Source organism: Epinephelus fuscoguttatus, linkage group LG7, assembly GCF_011397635.1.
Source record: "Epinephelus fuscoguttatus linkage group LG7, E.fuscoguttatus.final_Chr_v1".
In the NCBI taxonomy this organism is placed as follows: Eukaryota; Metazoa; Chordata; class Actinopteri; order Perciformes; family Serranidae; genus Epinephelus; species Epinephelus fuscoguttatus.
In genome coordinates this window covers 19,352,712-19,370,428 of record NC_064758.1, presented here as the reverse complement: position 1 = coordinate 19,370,428, position 17,717 = coordinate 19,352,712, and the positions used below count along the sequence as shown (strand labels likewise).

Here is a 17,717-nt window from a genome sequence, read left to right as displayed (position 1 = left end):
TCCTGTGAATACTGCTGTGTGGGTGTGCATTTGTGTGCACACGTCAAACTCCATAGGCCCTCCATAGGGTAAGACCATGGCGAGCAAACCTCTCACCCTCCGACCTTAGTCTCCCTGCAGATGCACCACTGAGCAGGGATTTACAACCACATACATGAACGGTTCCTTTCTCACCTTGACAGACTCCCGGCCTCTTTGTTACAGCTTTCCAAGACACATTAGTGAATTTATTTTCAGACAAAAACTCAATGATCTACTTTTCTCCAACCCCTGAGCCATCTCCAAAACTACAGTGGCCCAGTATGTTGGATTTCACACTGTCGTCTGTTTAAATTTGTTTCTTTCCTTTTGATTTCAGCTGCCCTGTGTTGTTTATGTCTTTTCTGCTAACTAAAAAAATGTACATTATCGTTTATGTGCTTTATTTAGCTTTATGCGATTTATTTTTACATGGTCAACAGTCCTGAAGTTAGACCCCAGGTCATGCATTTTACTTATATGTATTTTAGTTTAATGTCCTGTAAATTCTCATATAAAATCCAAAAACCATGTTTAAATAATATCTGATATCAACACAGTGGTCAGCCACTTTTACTGTTGAAAGAGCCATTTCTGGTCCAAAACAATCTGTATGGCGCTGCAAAACATATTTGAGCCTAATAATGAAGGTATCTAAAGTAGCCTATCAACATTACTAATGGCTCCCAACGAGCATTCATTAATATCTTATACCACAAGGTGGCTCCTCTGTAGTGGGTTGTTAATGATTATGTGCTACTTAAACTTTGCAGCGTTGGCGGTGAAAGTGTCCGCACACTGTTTAATTCTCTGTTTTTCTTTATTGAATTTGGAATCCATAGTTAGCCCAGGTAGGGAGACTCAAGATGAGCTTCCGCAATTTAGGTTTGGAAAACTTTAGAGGAAAAGTCACCAGGTCGAAGATGTATGACGCACATTTTAGTTAAAGAAACGTTAAAACATTTTTTAAATCGGTATATAGACTACACATTTTTACAATCGGAGAATGTAAAATCACTTTAGGCATTAGAACAATGAAGTATGAAAATAAAAATGTTACTGACAGCTATTTATTTCCCCTTTTTTTTCCCCGACAAACCCAAAGAAAGCCACTGTAGAGTAGATAAGGAACCACATGTGGCTCTGGAGCTGCAGGTTGCCTATCCCTGCCCAAACAGCTGGGATTAAATAAAGGAGACAAACCACAAAAGTGTCAATGTCTGTGCTTAAAGGCTGGCATGGTACATAAGGCATAATTTCTGTTTGAATGTTTATATTGAAGGACAAATGCAAATGCAACCATGGCAATTGCAACAGTATTCTTTCTTCTACTGTCATTTTCTTCAACAAACATCCCTTCCCACCACGAACTTAAAGTTCATAAAGATACAGGTTCAACACACAAAGTCAATGATTTTGTGTAAAAAAAAAATTAAAGCACAGTAATAGATAAATAAAAAAGAAACAAAAGAAAAAAAACAGGGAGTTCATGTGAATAAATAATGTTTAATAACAGTGCATGAGAGTGAAAGCAAATATTGTATAATTACATAATACTCCTCATTATTTAAATTCTTACAGCAGATATTCCATCAATACAATAATGCCTTCATACTGACTGAGTGTGTTTCCATCCAGCTGATTTTAGGGCCTTTTCAGTTTGCACTTCAAAAAAGTCCTGAGTGAAAACACGTAAAAGTTGGTTTATTCATATAAATAGTGCAATGAAAACAAAGATATTTGCAGCAGTCAAAAACATCAGATTTGTATGGAGTGATGATGAGACTAGAGCTGCACCTAATAATTATTTTCATTATTGATTCATTTTCATTCAGGTTTCTTCAATAAAATGTCATCAAATAGTAAAACATGCCATGTGTCATTCTCCAGATCCCAAGGTGATGCTTTAAAATGGCTGGTTTGATCCGACCAACAGTCCAGAAATCCAAAGATATTCACTTTGCTACCATTTATGACAAAGAAAAGCATCAATTCTCACTTTTAAGAAGCATGAAACCAGCAAATGTTTGGCTTCTTTACCTAAAAATGACTTAATTATTTGATTATGAAAATGTATTAATGGACATGTCATTGCAGCTCCAGATGAGATTGTTAAGATCCTCAAATTAATTCATTAAACAAACATAAATGTCAAATTTCTTTCAAGTTTTCCACATTGTTAAAGGTTTGACTAGCGCTCTTTTAATTACATCACCTTGTTGCACCCCTTTTTGTTTGGGTTTAATGGCGCCTGATCTGAAAGTTAGCACCACCAAGTGTTTATCTCAGTGCATCCCAATTTGGCTGAATTTGGATGAAAACTTGAGTACTGATTTATCATACTTCATGATGTTAACTAACTTGCCAAACTGTTCGAACATTTTCAGAAAATTGTGTTTTTCATGTAGGATCCAAGCACTTACTGAGATGGCAAATTCTGACTGAGAGAAAAGGTTTTCAGGGCCTTTAAGCTTTTGTTTATCACAGAAATGTTTGGGAGTCACAGTTGACCTCACTCCTTAAGTTTTTAGGCACACAGGCTTGCACCACAGCTGCTCACCTGATGATTCAACCAGGAGAGTTTCATGCCCATATAAGCTTCGCAGCACTCCAGCTGTGAGTCACCTTACATTGTCTAGCAGAAAATGAATGGGACTGGAAACCTCTGCACCCGAAAGTGCTTCCTCCCACTTTGCAACTCTATACCAGTTGGACTGCACTGTATGTTTCCATTGCACCCAACTTCACCAACCAACCATTTCAGTGTAATCAGCATTGTTGTTGTTAAAGTGGGACGAGTGTTGTTGCCTCACTTGTGAAACTTTTCAAGACTGTTTAATTCAGTTTAGAGGAAATGCCATCTCATGTTGCCCCTCAGTATTTAACTCAGCTGCCATGACCCAAATCTTCCAAACCTACCCGCTTATGTAACTTCAGTCTTCTCCGTGTGACCTGTTTCCTTGGCGCACACACACACACACACACACACACACACACACACACACACACACATACATACACACATGCACAGTGCAAGCTTTCTGCCTATGGCCAGAATATCCTTCTGGCTCCTTTAACCTGTACCCTACCTCATCTGCACACACACACACACACACACACACACACACACACACACACACACACACACACACACACACATTCTTTAACCTCTTCAACCATTTCTGTCAACCTTCAAACAGATCAGTCTATCTTTGATCACTTTCTCTGACTGATCCACACACACACACACACACACACACACACACACACACACACAAAATCTTACACTCCTTTCCTCTGTCTTTCCTCTCCACCCTGAAAGCATGTTTCCAAAACCTGACTTTTTGTCACACATCACATTATATCACATTGCATTTTGTCAAAAAGTCATCCATGCTTATCAAGCCCTTATATAACTAACCTCTTCAAGTCCAGGATGCTGCACACCCTACGTTAAGCAGCAGCAGCAGCAGCAGCGGCAGCATCTACCTCATACACACACAAACAGTCTCTACTGTACATACAACACATGCATGCACAAAGCCTCATGTCTAATAATAACTGTGTAAAAACGGTTGTTTGACCTTATTTTTCTGCGACATAGCGCTTAATCTCCAGCCTCTAAAAAATGCTCATAAAGTCAGGAGCCGTTATGGGAAATGAACACGTACAGTATATTGTAAAATGAATGGATGCAGGTGCACTGTAGTCTGCACTCAAAATGATATATACACTGTCTTTATGCATATGTAGCATTTACACACTTATAGTCAAACAAAACTTAAATCCATTTCTAACTCAATCCATCCATCTAATTTGGTAATAAAATGGATTTTAAAGTTCATGGTGAGATGTAATTAGATGATAACAACAACGTTAGTAGTTAAGTGTTTTATTTTTATCATATTCAGACTTCGGTACTAAACTGACAGTTATATATAACAATATGTTTCTGTTGAAATGCAAAGAATAATGAAGTTTTTCTGGAAATTGTCCTTGATTTTATTTTAGAATATTATTTCCACAGTTACATGAGTCTGCTTAATTGAACACTTAGTTCGAGCTAAATATGATGCTTATACAGTTATTCATCCATCATTCAAACCTTAGAAGTTATCAAATGGAGATATCTTAGATAATCTTGTTCATCATATCGTACACATTTTCCCAAAATTCAGTGTGTTCTATGTGTGGTCTTAAGAAGCTAATTTAGAAATTTTAGAAATGATCATGTTACAGTTGTTGTTTGGGCCTGTCATGAAATAAACTTATTCGGGTTTGAACTTGCTAGGGCTGGGTAATTAATTGAATGTCTTTATTACAATTTTGGCTTCTAACGATTAAGAAAAAAAGATAGTCAAGATCAAATGATCAGTGTGCCACATTTCCTTTACAGCGGTCCACTTTGGCCCCTCCACAAAAGCCCAAACTTACTCTCAGCCAGGCATGTTTAGTTCACCTCCAGCCACGATGGTGGAAAGAGAGCCTTTGGCCAGTTTGTCTATATATTAAATAGTCTTTATCTCAATATTGACCAAAATAATTATAACAGTGATTTTTGCAATAATGGAGCCGCCCCACAGCTGTGCACAGCAGGAGTTGGAAATCGAATGTGTATGTATATTTTTTGCCACACTGGAAGGCAGAGTGAAAAGTTAGCTGCCATAGAGATGAGGGAGTCCCCATGTTGTTTGAATAAAGGTAAAGGTGTGCTTTTTTGGACAGTTGCAATTGGAAGTCGTTCATAGTGTTGGACTCAGTTGTTCAAATGAGAAGTGACTCAGATCGTTGTGTGAAGTATTTTTAAAAAAGAAAACTTGAAAGAGAAGTTTAAACGTTAGCTCCTGTCTCCCCTCCACACAGCTGGGCAGCTCTGGCAGCTTAAGGCTTTGTGTACAAAAATTGGTTGCGTAAGAAAAAAATGAACACGCCAATGTTGCTGATTTTGCCTTGAGTTTGTCTGGACGGCTGCATATAGAGAAGCAAACACTGACTGACTGTATTCAGAGACTGTGTTTTACTGCAGTTGAAATGGCGAGTCTTTATGTATATGTAAATTTTCTCATGCCATAGTATAGAGTTGAACCAGACGTCTTCAGTGTCCTTCCTAAGTTTCACACGCAGACAACCTGACTCACACGATGCCCCTGACTGTGTGATCCATCAGCTACTGGGCAGGAATGGCGTGGCCCCAGCCCGGCCCAATAAGCTCATTAATCAGGCAGGGTGAGGAGTGGGTGGAAGGAGGACACAGCAGTGAATCTCATTATCTTCTTTTCACGGCGCTGCTAATCAGTACATGTATTGATGATGACTATTGCCATTCAGTGAGAACATATTACTGTTTCAATAACATATAGGAAAGAACTTATGTATCCGACGTGTGTACACAAGCAGACTGATGCTTTCTGGGTGGAAGGACTCTGTTCACTCAACACAGTTATACACACACACACACACACACACACACACACACAGTTTCTTTCTTGAACAGTACGTCCTTGCAGCTGTGTGAGTGGTGAAATTGCGATAGGTTTTTGTTGATTTTTATGTTTCTTTATGTTCTGTTTTGTGTGTCATTGACCTTTTTTGGGGTTATTTTTCTGTGGGTGGCAAAGATTTTGTATATTGTGTGTTCACATGTTGTGTATAAACTTCATGCTACAGCAGAACATATTAGAAATAAAATGGCCTTAAGGATAATAGCAGAAATGATCATGCCGTCAACGGGAAGTACATTCAATCTAAATAAAACTGAGTGGATCTAAGTGTAATAGAAAGAAGAGAAAATACTTTTCAAATTTTTTTAAATGCAAAAAGCAGAAATTTGTCCTTGGTTTAAAAGACAGAGTAACACACATCATGCCACATTCAGACAGGACATGTGAACACACATTTACATAAAAACACATTACACAATAGAAGCTCTACTTTGACAGGAGCACCAGGTGGTGAGCACTGAATCGAGGTTGAATAAACAGATAGAAAGTACTGTGTGCCGAGGGAGCAGTTTGAGATAATATAAAGGCTTAGTGACACTGACTAAATCAGATTTCACTTTTTTGACCCAAAAAATCTCGACTGAAGAACATGTTTTGATGTAATGCTTTAGTGGGTGACAAGTGGAGCTTTAAGAAGATACTTGACAAGAACATTTTGTGACAGAACATGACGCAGAGGCATTCATTGTTTATTTCACGACAGTGAGAGCAGGAAAACACAAATATGTGCCATATGATGATATCCACGTATTTGATCTGATGGTTGGTCCACCACTGTGGTCCAGACTGAAACAGCTCAACAACTCAGGACAGATATCATAAAAAGTTAAACAATATACCTGCTGGACATTGAAATGTTAACATGCTAATGTTAGCATTTAGCTCAAGTCCCCGCTGCACCAAATTACAGCCTTAGGGCCGTTTCATAGTCAACGCACGCAACGTGAGCAAGCGACGCGAGCAACGCACTTCCTTTCATTGTCAACACATTGAACGCAAGCGACGCGGGCAACACTTGAAATGCAATACATCGCTCGCACAATAGGGCGTAGCAGAATCACCGGTACATTCCGGCAAGCTGGTACTGCTGTAGCTAGCTAGTACTGCTATTTTATTAGAGTGCAGGGCACTGTACAAGTTAGCAAAGTTTTTCCTCCTTGGTGGTGATTAATTTCAAGTACGTCGCTTGCATTATCACCCCTGCTGGCAACGCATGGTGTTACATCCCAATGTTGCGTCCCAATGTATTTGCGTCTGTGTGCCTTTGCGTCGACTATGAAACAGCCCTTACAGAGCTGCTAACATGGCTGTAGACGTCAGTCTTGTCTTAATATCTATCTGTCTATCTGTCTATCTATCTATCTACATTTCTACCATAATATATTGATATTTTGCACAGTTGTAATTGTCAGCTACACCACAGAAATGAAAATAAACTTTGGATAAAAACATGGCACAACAGGACTTAAATCAGTTTAGCAATATAGAGCAGCAGTAAGATTGCAAGCCACAAACAGCAAAGTAAACATGTCACTCTTTAAATGTCCTGTAAATATCCAGCATTTAGTAATGTAAACATTAATGTTGTTTGGTATAGTTTTTTTTTTTTTTTTAAATAGAAAAATATTAGAGTACTTAAAGTTGGTTAAAATGAAATGTACCCTGCAGGGAAGTAAGTCCAAGTTGTACGAGGCATGGAAACCTTTATTTATTTATTTATTTTTTCAGATAACTTGAAAGGTATAAATGACTGGGATCACCAATCCTAAAAAAATAGCTTACGCCTCTGGATTAGTATTGTCTTTTTGTCTGTAAAATGATTATTAGGTTAAGCTCTCTTTAAATAAGGTGTGTAATATTTTTCTTTTTTTTTTAAAACTTTTTTTTTTTATTGAAGAAATGGTTGGTTGTGGGTTGGGTGGGGATTTGTTGTGTTGCACACTTGAAATCTGTTAAATACAAAAACAAAAACTGTGGGAAGATGTGTGATTCCTCCAAAGCAGATTAGTGGTGTTTAAGACATTGCACGGTTTATTAGAGCTGAGAAATATGATGCTAAATAGATGCTACAACAGTCATTAAAATGTGTTCTGAAAAATATGCTTTTTCTGCCATCATGGCTCGCTGACAGCTAGAATAATGTTTTAATGCAAAGGCTTAAATATGTTTTAAATATGCCAAACTGTTGACACTGATCATTTAGGATATAAGGAAATTAATGTGAAAACATGCGTTGTTAGGTCTCCTGGCATTTTGATTGGTTTGGGTTAAAGTGTGGATCACCAATTATAAGGGACACACTGATGGGGAAAACATGCTTCCCAAACGATCCTAGAAAGTAACACTGTAAGGGGACAGCTTATTACGCCACACAGCAGAGAAAACTTTTAGCAGACTTAATGACATGAACAAATTAAGGCCGATTTTTAATGTCAGCACTGGTAACTTTTCGCTACCCAGACCAGCCCCAACAGAGAACACACACAGACGCCTGAAAGTGAAAAGTGCCAGAGTGTGCAAAGTCTGAAATACACAGGGTTGTGCAGACATTGCAAGTAGTGCACAGGTGTGCAAAAACTGCTTGGGTAATAAAAAGAAAATAGTGTGTAAATAAACAGGCAGTAGATAGAGGTTAGCAAAGTTAGACGGGCTGGCTGCTGAAGTGACGATCAGACTCGATGTTAATGATCCAACGCCACCTCCCACAGGAAAGTTTTCGGAACAGATGGTTGCCTTTGTGTGCCGAGCCGGTGGCAGTCCTCCTTGCCTTTTTCATCACCCGACTGTCACGCGTTTCCTTGATGGACGGCCGCGTACAGCCAGTGACCCGCTAAGTAGAGCAGCCAAAACTGCTGGAGCTTTTCTCCAGGAGCAGAAGGGGGCGAGGCGGAGGTGGACCGGGCTGTTATGGTATGCTAGAGACAGAGAGAGAAGGTGGTTATTGTAGGAGAAAGGAAGATGGTGTTGAGCAATGAGAGCTCAGGAGAAAGAGCAGAGAAATACCTCCCATCCCTCTGTCTTCCCCCCTCCTCCTCCCCAGTGGTATTAATTAGCAGCAGCAGATGAGTGGAGAACGGGAGCCTGGAGGGAGAACAGGTTCATGTCAGGTTAGACTGCACTGTTGTGAGCCCCCTTTCCCTCTCTCTTCCTCTTCCTTTACCTCTTTCCACAACACACACACACACACACACACACACACACACACAATAGGAGGTGTTACAAACTGTGGAAATGTCAGTTTCCCTTCATTATGGTCAAAACTATGATTTTGTTTTATGCTTAAAAAATGTTTGCGTAGGGCTGCCAACTATTTATTTTAGAAAGTCATAGTCAGGGTCATCCTGAACAGGACTGCATTAAACATTTCAGCAAACCTCTGAAGAAAAGGTTTTATGTGAGTTTAAACATGAGGACATTTTCTATGTGTTACAATGTATTTTGAGATTTCCCCTTTAATTTCCTTAAAAACAAACGAAAAGAAACCTGTGCAGTAATATAACTTCAAATTTCAAACTTCCCTGGGAAAGAGTTTAATCATGAGGATATTTTTTATGTGTCACTCTGTATTTCCCCTTTAGTTTTTAACAGGGGCGCCCACTGGCTCACCTGGTTGAGCAGGTGCCCCATGTAAAAAAAGGGCTATGTGCGTGCTGCTGTGGCTGCAGGCTCACTCCCAACCCATGGCCCCCTGCTGCACGCCACCCCCTATGCTGCCACATCCAACAAAGGCAAAAAATATATATATATATATATATATATATATATATATATATATATATTTAAAATCTTAAAAACATACAAAACAAAACAACATACAGTAGCACAGTAATTTTATATGGCCATAGTCAGTGTCATCCTGAACAAGATTATATTGGCATTTGCAGCAGATCTCTGAAGAAAAACTTAATTTATTAAATTAATGACAATGTAAAAATTAGGACATTTTCATTGTGTTACAATATTCTGACCACCACCCTATTATGGAAACTGTTTTATCCAGTTAGGACTTCTTGGTAGTGTATAAATTGTGAGAAATTATTGCTTTAATGTGAGTCTTTGTTTGTCCTTTTTGGCCCCTTTAAGTACCAGTACAAAAACACACAAATGAAAGGGCATGAAAATCTAAGCAGCAGCTGGGTTGACAGGGTTTTCGCAGAGGATGGCTCACTTGACCTCAGTGTTTTATGGTGCTGCTGTTGTGCTGTGTTTATCTGCCTTGTCTGTTTTGTGTGCTGTCAGTGTCCCCATTTCGCGTCACAATACTAAACAGCCTGTAAACAGGGGGTAAAGTAGTTTGAAGTTCTTGCTAGTTGTACCAGCCCAAACTTCACAGCTTCTTATTGTTGCGTCATGCATCTCTGGACATACACCTTCAGCTTTTAAAACCCTGCATGTAAACCCTGTAAAGCATGTAGTATTGTGTTCTATTGCGCATAGCATGTAATCTCACGCATGCATATTGGGACCAGAACTGTCCAAAAATCTCACCTTCCAGTTGTGATAACCAATCAAACTTCTGCGACATCTGTAGTGCCACATTTTTCATACGGTGCACAGCACATCTCTGTGAGTCCTGCAAACCATCTCTGCAGCTCCATGGAAGCTCTGGGCAATCTTTTCCACAGGAGTAAAATTTAGATATTATTTGTCCAACTCGGAGGACAGCTTTTTTTGATGAAAATTAGGCTTGTTGTCTACCTTACTAGCAGCAGACACCTGCTGTTGCCTCTTCATGATACTGCGTACCGGCACTGAATGTTTTAGTGGAACCCCTGCCTATAAATGAGTTTCTTTATTGTGTGAGTTGACAGCCCTGTAGAGTGTTCATAAGCCTAATTTAACACCCTGTTTTGCTTGAACACGCCCCCTGCTCACATATTAAACATTGCATTTAACCATAGACTAACCACGAGTAGGGATTAATAACATCTCCTGTACCTGGAGCAGAAGCACACTATCCCAGGAAATTGACTTGTTTTTAAAGTAACTTCAGCCACAGTCAAAAACGCATTGGTCATATTTGAAGCAACACAACATGGAACAAGGACAAATGTGCATAAACCTAAAGCTAACAGCTTTAGTCTGTTAATTGGTGTTAACAATTATGAAGACAAAAGAATGCAATTTATGCCAATCAACTAGTGATGTGCAGGTCGACCCACAACCTGAAGGGGATACTAGAAAATATCACGGCTCAGGTGGGTCAAAAAGTGGCAAAGCATTGTTCCAAAAGTTGTTAATAACTTAAAGAAACATTGTGTGCAATAGTCCACCTTCCACCTTCTCTTCTCCCTTCTCTGTCACTCTCTCTCTCAAACACACACACACACACACACACACACACACACACACACACACACACACACACACAGCTTAGACAGCGCAGCAGTGCTCAGTCCTTGTCTCTTTCCTTGTCTCAGTCCTGACAGTTGTGCTACTATAATGCATAAAGTTGAGATTTTCAAGTTGGCTTTGTGTGGTGTGGTACCTATTTTTCCCATTTTCCTGTTAATATATTTCCCTTGAAGTGGGAAATAGTTTGGACGTGTATTCCCGGGATCCTGTGTCCCAGGATTAAACTCTGCCCCAGACTGGGACCACTCACACCTCCTCCTCACAGCTCTGACAGATCGTTGCCCAACCCTCCCTCTGTCTTGTCCCTCTGTCTACATTGAATGAGCTTCAACCACCTTTTTTCAGCCGTCAGTTTCAGGTGTGTCTGATGGAATAGTTGCGCTTTAGTTTGGATCAATACCTTTGTCTAAATCTGCAGCACAACGGCTCGCAATTCACTCGACATGGTAAACAGTGGAAAGTGGAAGACTGTCTGCTGTACTGTCACTAATGGCCAAAACAGAGGTCCAGAGCCAGACTGTAGCCAGCGTCAGCTTCAGCAGATGCAGCAGAGGCTATGGAGAGTGGCAAGATAATGTGTCTGAGTTGCTGGGATGATGTTGATTTGCCCCAAAGGAAGACTGTACACTACTGCTGCTACTGCTAATTGTGTGTAGAAAATACATTTTTTGATTGTCTTATCCTGTTTTCTTGTGACCTGTCTGGGGGTGCTGACATTTGGTAATGACCCACTGGTATAGAGGACAGAATATCCGGTCTGTCTCTCTCTGGAAAAAGGCAAAGAAGTGCTGTTGCGATGAACACTGGAGCCTGGGACCAGAATCAGTCAATGGTGTAATAAAGTGACTGTAAATGTGATTTACGTATTAAAATCATGGATAAAGTTTTAAGTATTTTTGTCCTGTTTCTTCTCTCCTGCCTTTTCTCTCCCTTCATTCCCCCTCTTTCTCTCTTTGTCTCTCCCTGCAGAATTCTATACGACACAACCTGTCCTTGAACAAGTGTTTTCTCAAAGTGCCTCGCTCCAAAGACGACCCTGGAAAAGTAAGTATTTCCTGAACAATGTAATGCGACAGAAAAGCTCAGCTTGAAATATGGTGCGACACAGAATGAAAATGCAAGCCTATTTCGGCGGGCTTACAAAATGCAGTTTCCTTTTCACGTGTTTAGTCACCCTTGTGCCTCATGTGTGCGCACCCTTGTGCATAAGTGCACCCATAGACTCAAAGTCAGCACTCACCTGTTCTGATTCTTTGTCACACGCATGCCGTGTGTCTGAACTTAAAAGCAATTTGTAGCTCCATAACCGTGTGAATGCCTAATGCTGCTTTCTCTGTTTTCGGTGGCTCTTCCAATATTGATTCTGCCAAGTAATAATGTGGTACAGAGAGTAATGAATAATAAGTATATGTAGGTACACTCCTTCAGATGCAAGGCTGTTCACGCATCTGTTATGCTTTATTAAGCCCCGTTTCGCTTTCTTTCTCTCTCTCTCTCTCTCTAGCACACACACACACAAACACACACACACACACACACACACACACACAATCAGAGGAAGCTTTGATATGTTCACCATTGCTACGACTGTGGTTAGGAAGCGCAGTTGCCACGGCCACTTCAGCAGCGCCGGTGTGATAACAACAATTTGTCAACTCCTTGTTTGTGCTGAATCGAAGGAATTGCTCAGACGGGGAAAGTATATAATTACAGTTGATCACTGAAGCTTGTCCTTACATGAGTTTTTAATAAAAAGCTCAAATGTCTGCATTTCAGCTCATCACAGGGTTAATGTGAGAAGTAATCCACCACTTTTACAAAAACTAACAAGCCAGAACTTTTCATTGAGCGCTCAAAACTCATTTTGTTTTGGGGGGGTGGGGGGGTGGAAGAGGGAGTTTCTCCAGGCTGCGGGGATTTTGGTGCCATTGAAAAATGAATTAGGGGGAAGAAGGTTTAAATAATTCAAACAAAATCCTTGGGCTTGAGTGGAGGCCTATAGTCTGCAAAGACACAAAGAGAGCGGCTCCCCCCTGATTAGCCTGACTTGGACCTGACCAGCACCTTAATTCACACCGTGGATCGAAGTGGTCGATACCTCGGCATGGGGAGAGGGCGGGGGTCTTCGGTGTGGAGAGAAGTTGAATGTACAAGCTCTGTTTGAAGCCATAGAGAGAGGGGAGAAGCTAAATCATGCATGTGCTAACGTTAATTGGCTGTGTACTGTTCACTGATGTGGGACTGAGAGACAGGGGGAGGAGAAGAGGCAAGGATGGGGGAGGGCGGGTGGGGCGAGATTTTCAGACACGAGCTGTGTGTGTGTCTGTGTTTGTGTGTGTGTGTATACGTGTGTGTGTGTGTGTGTGTGTGTCTGTGTGTGCGTGTGTGTGTGGCCTAGATGAACCTCCTGAATTCTGTCTGCAGCTTTGGACCTCCCTGGGAGAGAAGAGGAAAAATGAAAAGGGGGAAAAAACAGACCAGGAGGAAATCAAGGACCTAAAAGCAACTGATTTCCTCCTCTCTCATTGATTGTCTTTATTTTGGAGTCCGCTGTGTTTTAACATCGTGTATCAAAAGGATTGTTGTGGCTTTTCTGGGGAAACGAAGCAGGAGCATGCACCAAACTGTAGGAAATCTAAACCCAGAGAAAACTGATTGGATACAGACCTGGAATAATAACAGATACATTGCTGTTATGGGATGCAAAAGAGAGCCATCTACTGCACTTTTTTTCTCTCTTCTGTTCACTGACACTTGTTTCCTCCATTAGAGGGACTGAGAGAGTTTACTGAGATGGAGTAAGAAACATAATTGCATCCACAATAGGAGGAAATACATCAGAAACAAATGGGAAAGTTGTAAAGAATGGGATCAGTTCTAGCCAACACAATAAATGACGAATAACAGATACATGTTTTAATGAACAATATAATATATGTGTTCAAATCTGCCCTCAAATGAGTGCAGATGAGTGAAATGGTGAAACAGTACAGCTAAGTCATTACTTACTTATTACTTATTACTGGCTGACATTGTTTCCTCATATAAATATTTGTGGGTTTATATTGACATGAAATTGAACTGGTCAGACACGGTCGGGGGGGTTTTCCAAATGAAATTTAAGTCCTTGGGGGCCAGTAAGAAGCCTTTAAATGTTTTATTAATGTTTAAATGTGGCCAGTTTTGTTTCATACTCTTGTAAGTTGGGGTAATAGCAAGAGCAGGTTAACAAGTTTATTAAAGGTATACTATGCAGGATTTTCCTAAAAACCAGTGTATAGACTGATATAGAAGTAATCCATCTGAATCATTACTTTTGACCTGTATTTTCTTATTTCCTTTGTGTGGGATGATTATGGGGCGTGTACCCCCACAGAGCTGTGTGAGGTGAGGATCAGGCTTTTTAAAAAAGGTAGCGACCAGGTACCAGACTGAAAGGCATTCAAGAGACATAGCACATAAAAAACAGAAATATATTTAGGCAAGACGCCAAATGAGGGTGAATCTGGGGTTGGCTTTTCCTTTAACATTCACTGGTGACCGACAATCCTGCATTGTATTCCTTAAAGTAGGCTGGATCTGTAACTGGTTTTACTTGTGATTACAGTTTTCAGAGTATTGTAAGGGATTATGAATTCATATTAGGTGATTGGGGGGTTGCAGGCAAAGAGCCTCTGCAGGTGGGTCCTGGATGACCAGGGGGAAAAATAGGAAGTAAAATAAAGTTGGAAAATGATTTATGTAAAGAAAATAAACAAGAGTTGTCTGATGCTATCATGCTGACCTCTATTTTTACCGAAATTCAACATGGATCCTTTTTTATTAGTTTCAATTTCAATTTTATTTCTAAAGCCCGATATCACAAATCTCAATTTGCCTCAGTGGCTTTACAGCATACGACATCCCTCTGTCCTTGAACCCTCACTGCAGATAAGATAAAACTACCCCAAAAAACCTTTTAATGGGGAAAAAAGTAGAAACTTCAGGGAGAGCAACCGAGGAGGGATCCCTCATCCAGGACAGACAGACATGTATTAGATGTGTGTACAGATCAACATAGTAAGTGTACAGTGATCCATATGGCAAAATAATACATTAAGAGAGGGAGACAGTGAGATGTGCACGCAAACTTTAATGACAGTAGCTACAATAACATTGATTTTAGTAATGGTGTTATAATAATTATAAGATTTTGGTAATTTCTATACTATATGATAGTATATGTACGGAACAATAATACTCATGTGTATTATAATAATAGTAAAAATATGACTAATAAAATTCAGATAGAAAATATAATAGATATAATAGAAAATATAATAGATAGATACAAAAATAAGAGTAATAGGCATCAGGCAGGACCATGGCAGCAGCTCAACCACGAGACATGATCCAGGCGTAGCTGCGATTCGAGGAAACCCAGTTGTTGTTGATGACTGATAATGACTGCTAAAAATTGTGGGGAGGGGGGCATCAACTTTTTTTCGGCTTCTGAAGGGAACTTTACAGAACAAGTTTGAAAACCACTGCATTACAGTTACTTGCTCTATTACTTTGACATTTGGGGGTCAGCTTGTTTGCTGTCTTACAATGAGTTAGATACAAGGTTGATATCAGTTTCACCTCTGTACGTTCAGTCCATGACGACTGACGTGTGGGGAGGCAGTTAGCCTCGACCAAAAGAAAAGAAATGTGTTCTCAGGTGGTTTGCTAATGTTGGCTACGGGTGAACCTTCAGTCAGAAATGGGTTTTGTTGACAGTTCCAGCACGTGTGAAGCCTGCAGCATTACTGTGGGCTTCACTGGATTGGATACGGGGGTGCTGCAACTTTACAGGAAGGAATAGTTTAGATTTTTTAAATTGGGTTCTGTGAAGTACCTCCATAGTCAGTGTATTATCTACAATGGAAGACAGTCAGTACACCCACAGTTTGGAGAAGCAGGCAGTAGCATTGACACAAAGCTAAGCAGTGTACTGCTGTGGGCGGGGTGGCAGCAAAATGTATTTTAGCCACATGAAAAAATCAATATCATTTTGTGTACGCTATATTTAGAATATAATAGACAGCTCTTTCTGACAGGGAAGTGAGCTGAAAGTGAACAGTGTTTTACCTTGCAGAACATGGGAGTTGCTGGTCTCCTGCTGCCTCTATTGCTTAGTTTGTTTGTGTTATCGTGTGACTTTGGTTTATCATAATTAACTTGATGAATTAACATGATGAGCATCTTTATGCTTGATACTCAAGGTAAAGGTAAAAACACTAGTAAAACTCAATTTTGGTGCTTTTACTTATGATGGAATATTATATAATTTCCCCCCTGTGGTGTTGCTATTTTTATTGAAAGTGATTATTTGATGACTTTTCCACCACTGACTCCTAATTAAGGCAAGATAAAAAAGAATATGAAAGTGTAACTTAACTAACAGAGCATCAAAAGCAGCGGAGAGATGCACAAACAGTGCATCTTTCATCAAACACAAGACTTAACTCTTTGTTTTATTTGCGTCAATCTCCAGGGTTCCTACTGGGCCATAGACACCAATCCTAAAGAAGACACAGTACCCAGCAGGCCAAAGAAGAGACCGCGCTCTGGAGAGAGGGTGGGTACTTTAACCAGGTCTTATAAAATTCTCCTTGAGCTTGATTTAATAACCTTATGATGTGGCATTTTACCACTCAGTTGGTATTCATTGCCACAGACGTCTTCAAAGTAAGTAAAGACTTTTAAACTCTTCTTATGTGAGGTTTGTGCTGCCACAAAACAATAATCTCACCTTCCTTTGTCAGTAACCAGTTTCTTAAATTATTTCTTTGTACGAGTTCAAGCTCACTGTCATCAAAGTGGCAAATGATGTTAGTGTGAGGAGGCAGCGTGAGCAGAGAGAAAAGAGACTGAGGAAAAAAGCTGCTCTGGTCATCTGAGATGCAACAGAAATGTTTGTGTGGGAACAGACTTTCAGTCTTTTTCCCTTTTATGCCTCCATGACAGGAATAGCTGTGACCAGAGGTGTCATGTTTTTGAGTTGACTGTCAGTCTGTCCATTCTTGTGTACGTACATCAGATATCTTCAATTTGGCACAAACGCCTACTTGGACTCAGTGATGAACTGATAAGATTTTGGTGGTCAAAGGTCACTGTGACATCACAAAGGTGTTTTTGGCCATAGCTCAAGAATCCACACACTCATTGTAACATAATTTAACACAAAATCTGTCCTGATTGTATAGATCTTCTGTGCCGCTGTGGGGAAGATGACATCCACAGACATGGATATAAATTGTAACTGCAAATTGACTGGTTAGCGGAGGCGTAAAACCGCAAGGCAGTAATTCTTGCTCTATGCTAAAATGATGCCAGGATAGACCAGCAGGCAAACAAAGTGCCTTTAAAGCAAAAACCTATCAGCTCTGTGGGGCGGGATGACACGTTTTTAGCAATTTCTTGACCATAGGTTCGTGCTGCACCTGCATCACAGTTGGAAAAGGTCTGACATTATCAGTTCTGATTATTTAGGTGACCTACATCTGACATCAGTGTAAACAAATCTCTGACATAGCGGAGCAAGCATTATTTCCTGAGTGATGGCCGCAGTAGGAGGGTCTGATGACATTATTCCGCATATTAAGTAGCCATGTGCTTCTGTTTGGGAGTGTGTAGAGTATTTTTGGAGAAATGGCCTTTAAAGCAATGGGCATTTGTTTGTAGAATAACGGGCTGTTGAACAAATGAGCTTCCGGTCCACTTATTCTATCAGCAGCTATTGCTGGTACTTCTGTTGAGAGAGAGGGAGGGTGTAGGAGAGGAGTCAGAAGAGGTGGGCCGTGATGTCGAGGGTATCGC

The 17,717-nt window shown here is 40.2% G+C and overlaps 1 protein-coding gene across 6 annotated transcripts in view; it reads left to right on the top strand.

Annotated features, from left to right (window-relative positions):
• The window catches only part of LOC125891717 (forkhead box protein J3-like), a 91,769-nt gene that overhangs the window by 30,608 nt on the left and 43,444 nt on the right, over positions 1–17,717 (top strand). For all 6 annotated transcript variants that reach the window (XM_049581184.1, XM_049581185.1, XM_049581181.1 and 3 more), the window contains 2 exons: positions 11,844–11,918; positions 16,393–16,476. In XM_049581184.1, the coding sequence (XP_049437141.1) occupies positions 11,844–11,918; positions 16,393–16,476 (159 nt within the window). The remainder of the gene's footprint in view (positions 1–11,843; positions 11,919–16,392; positions 16,477–17,717) is intronic.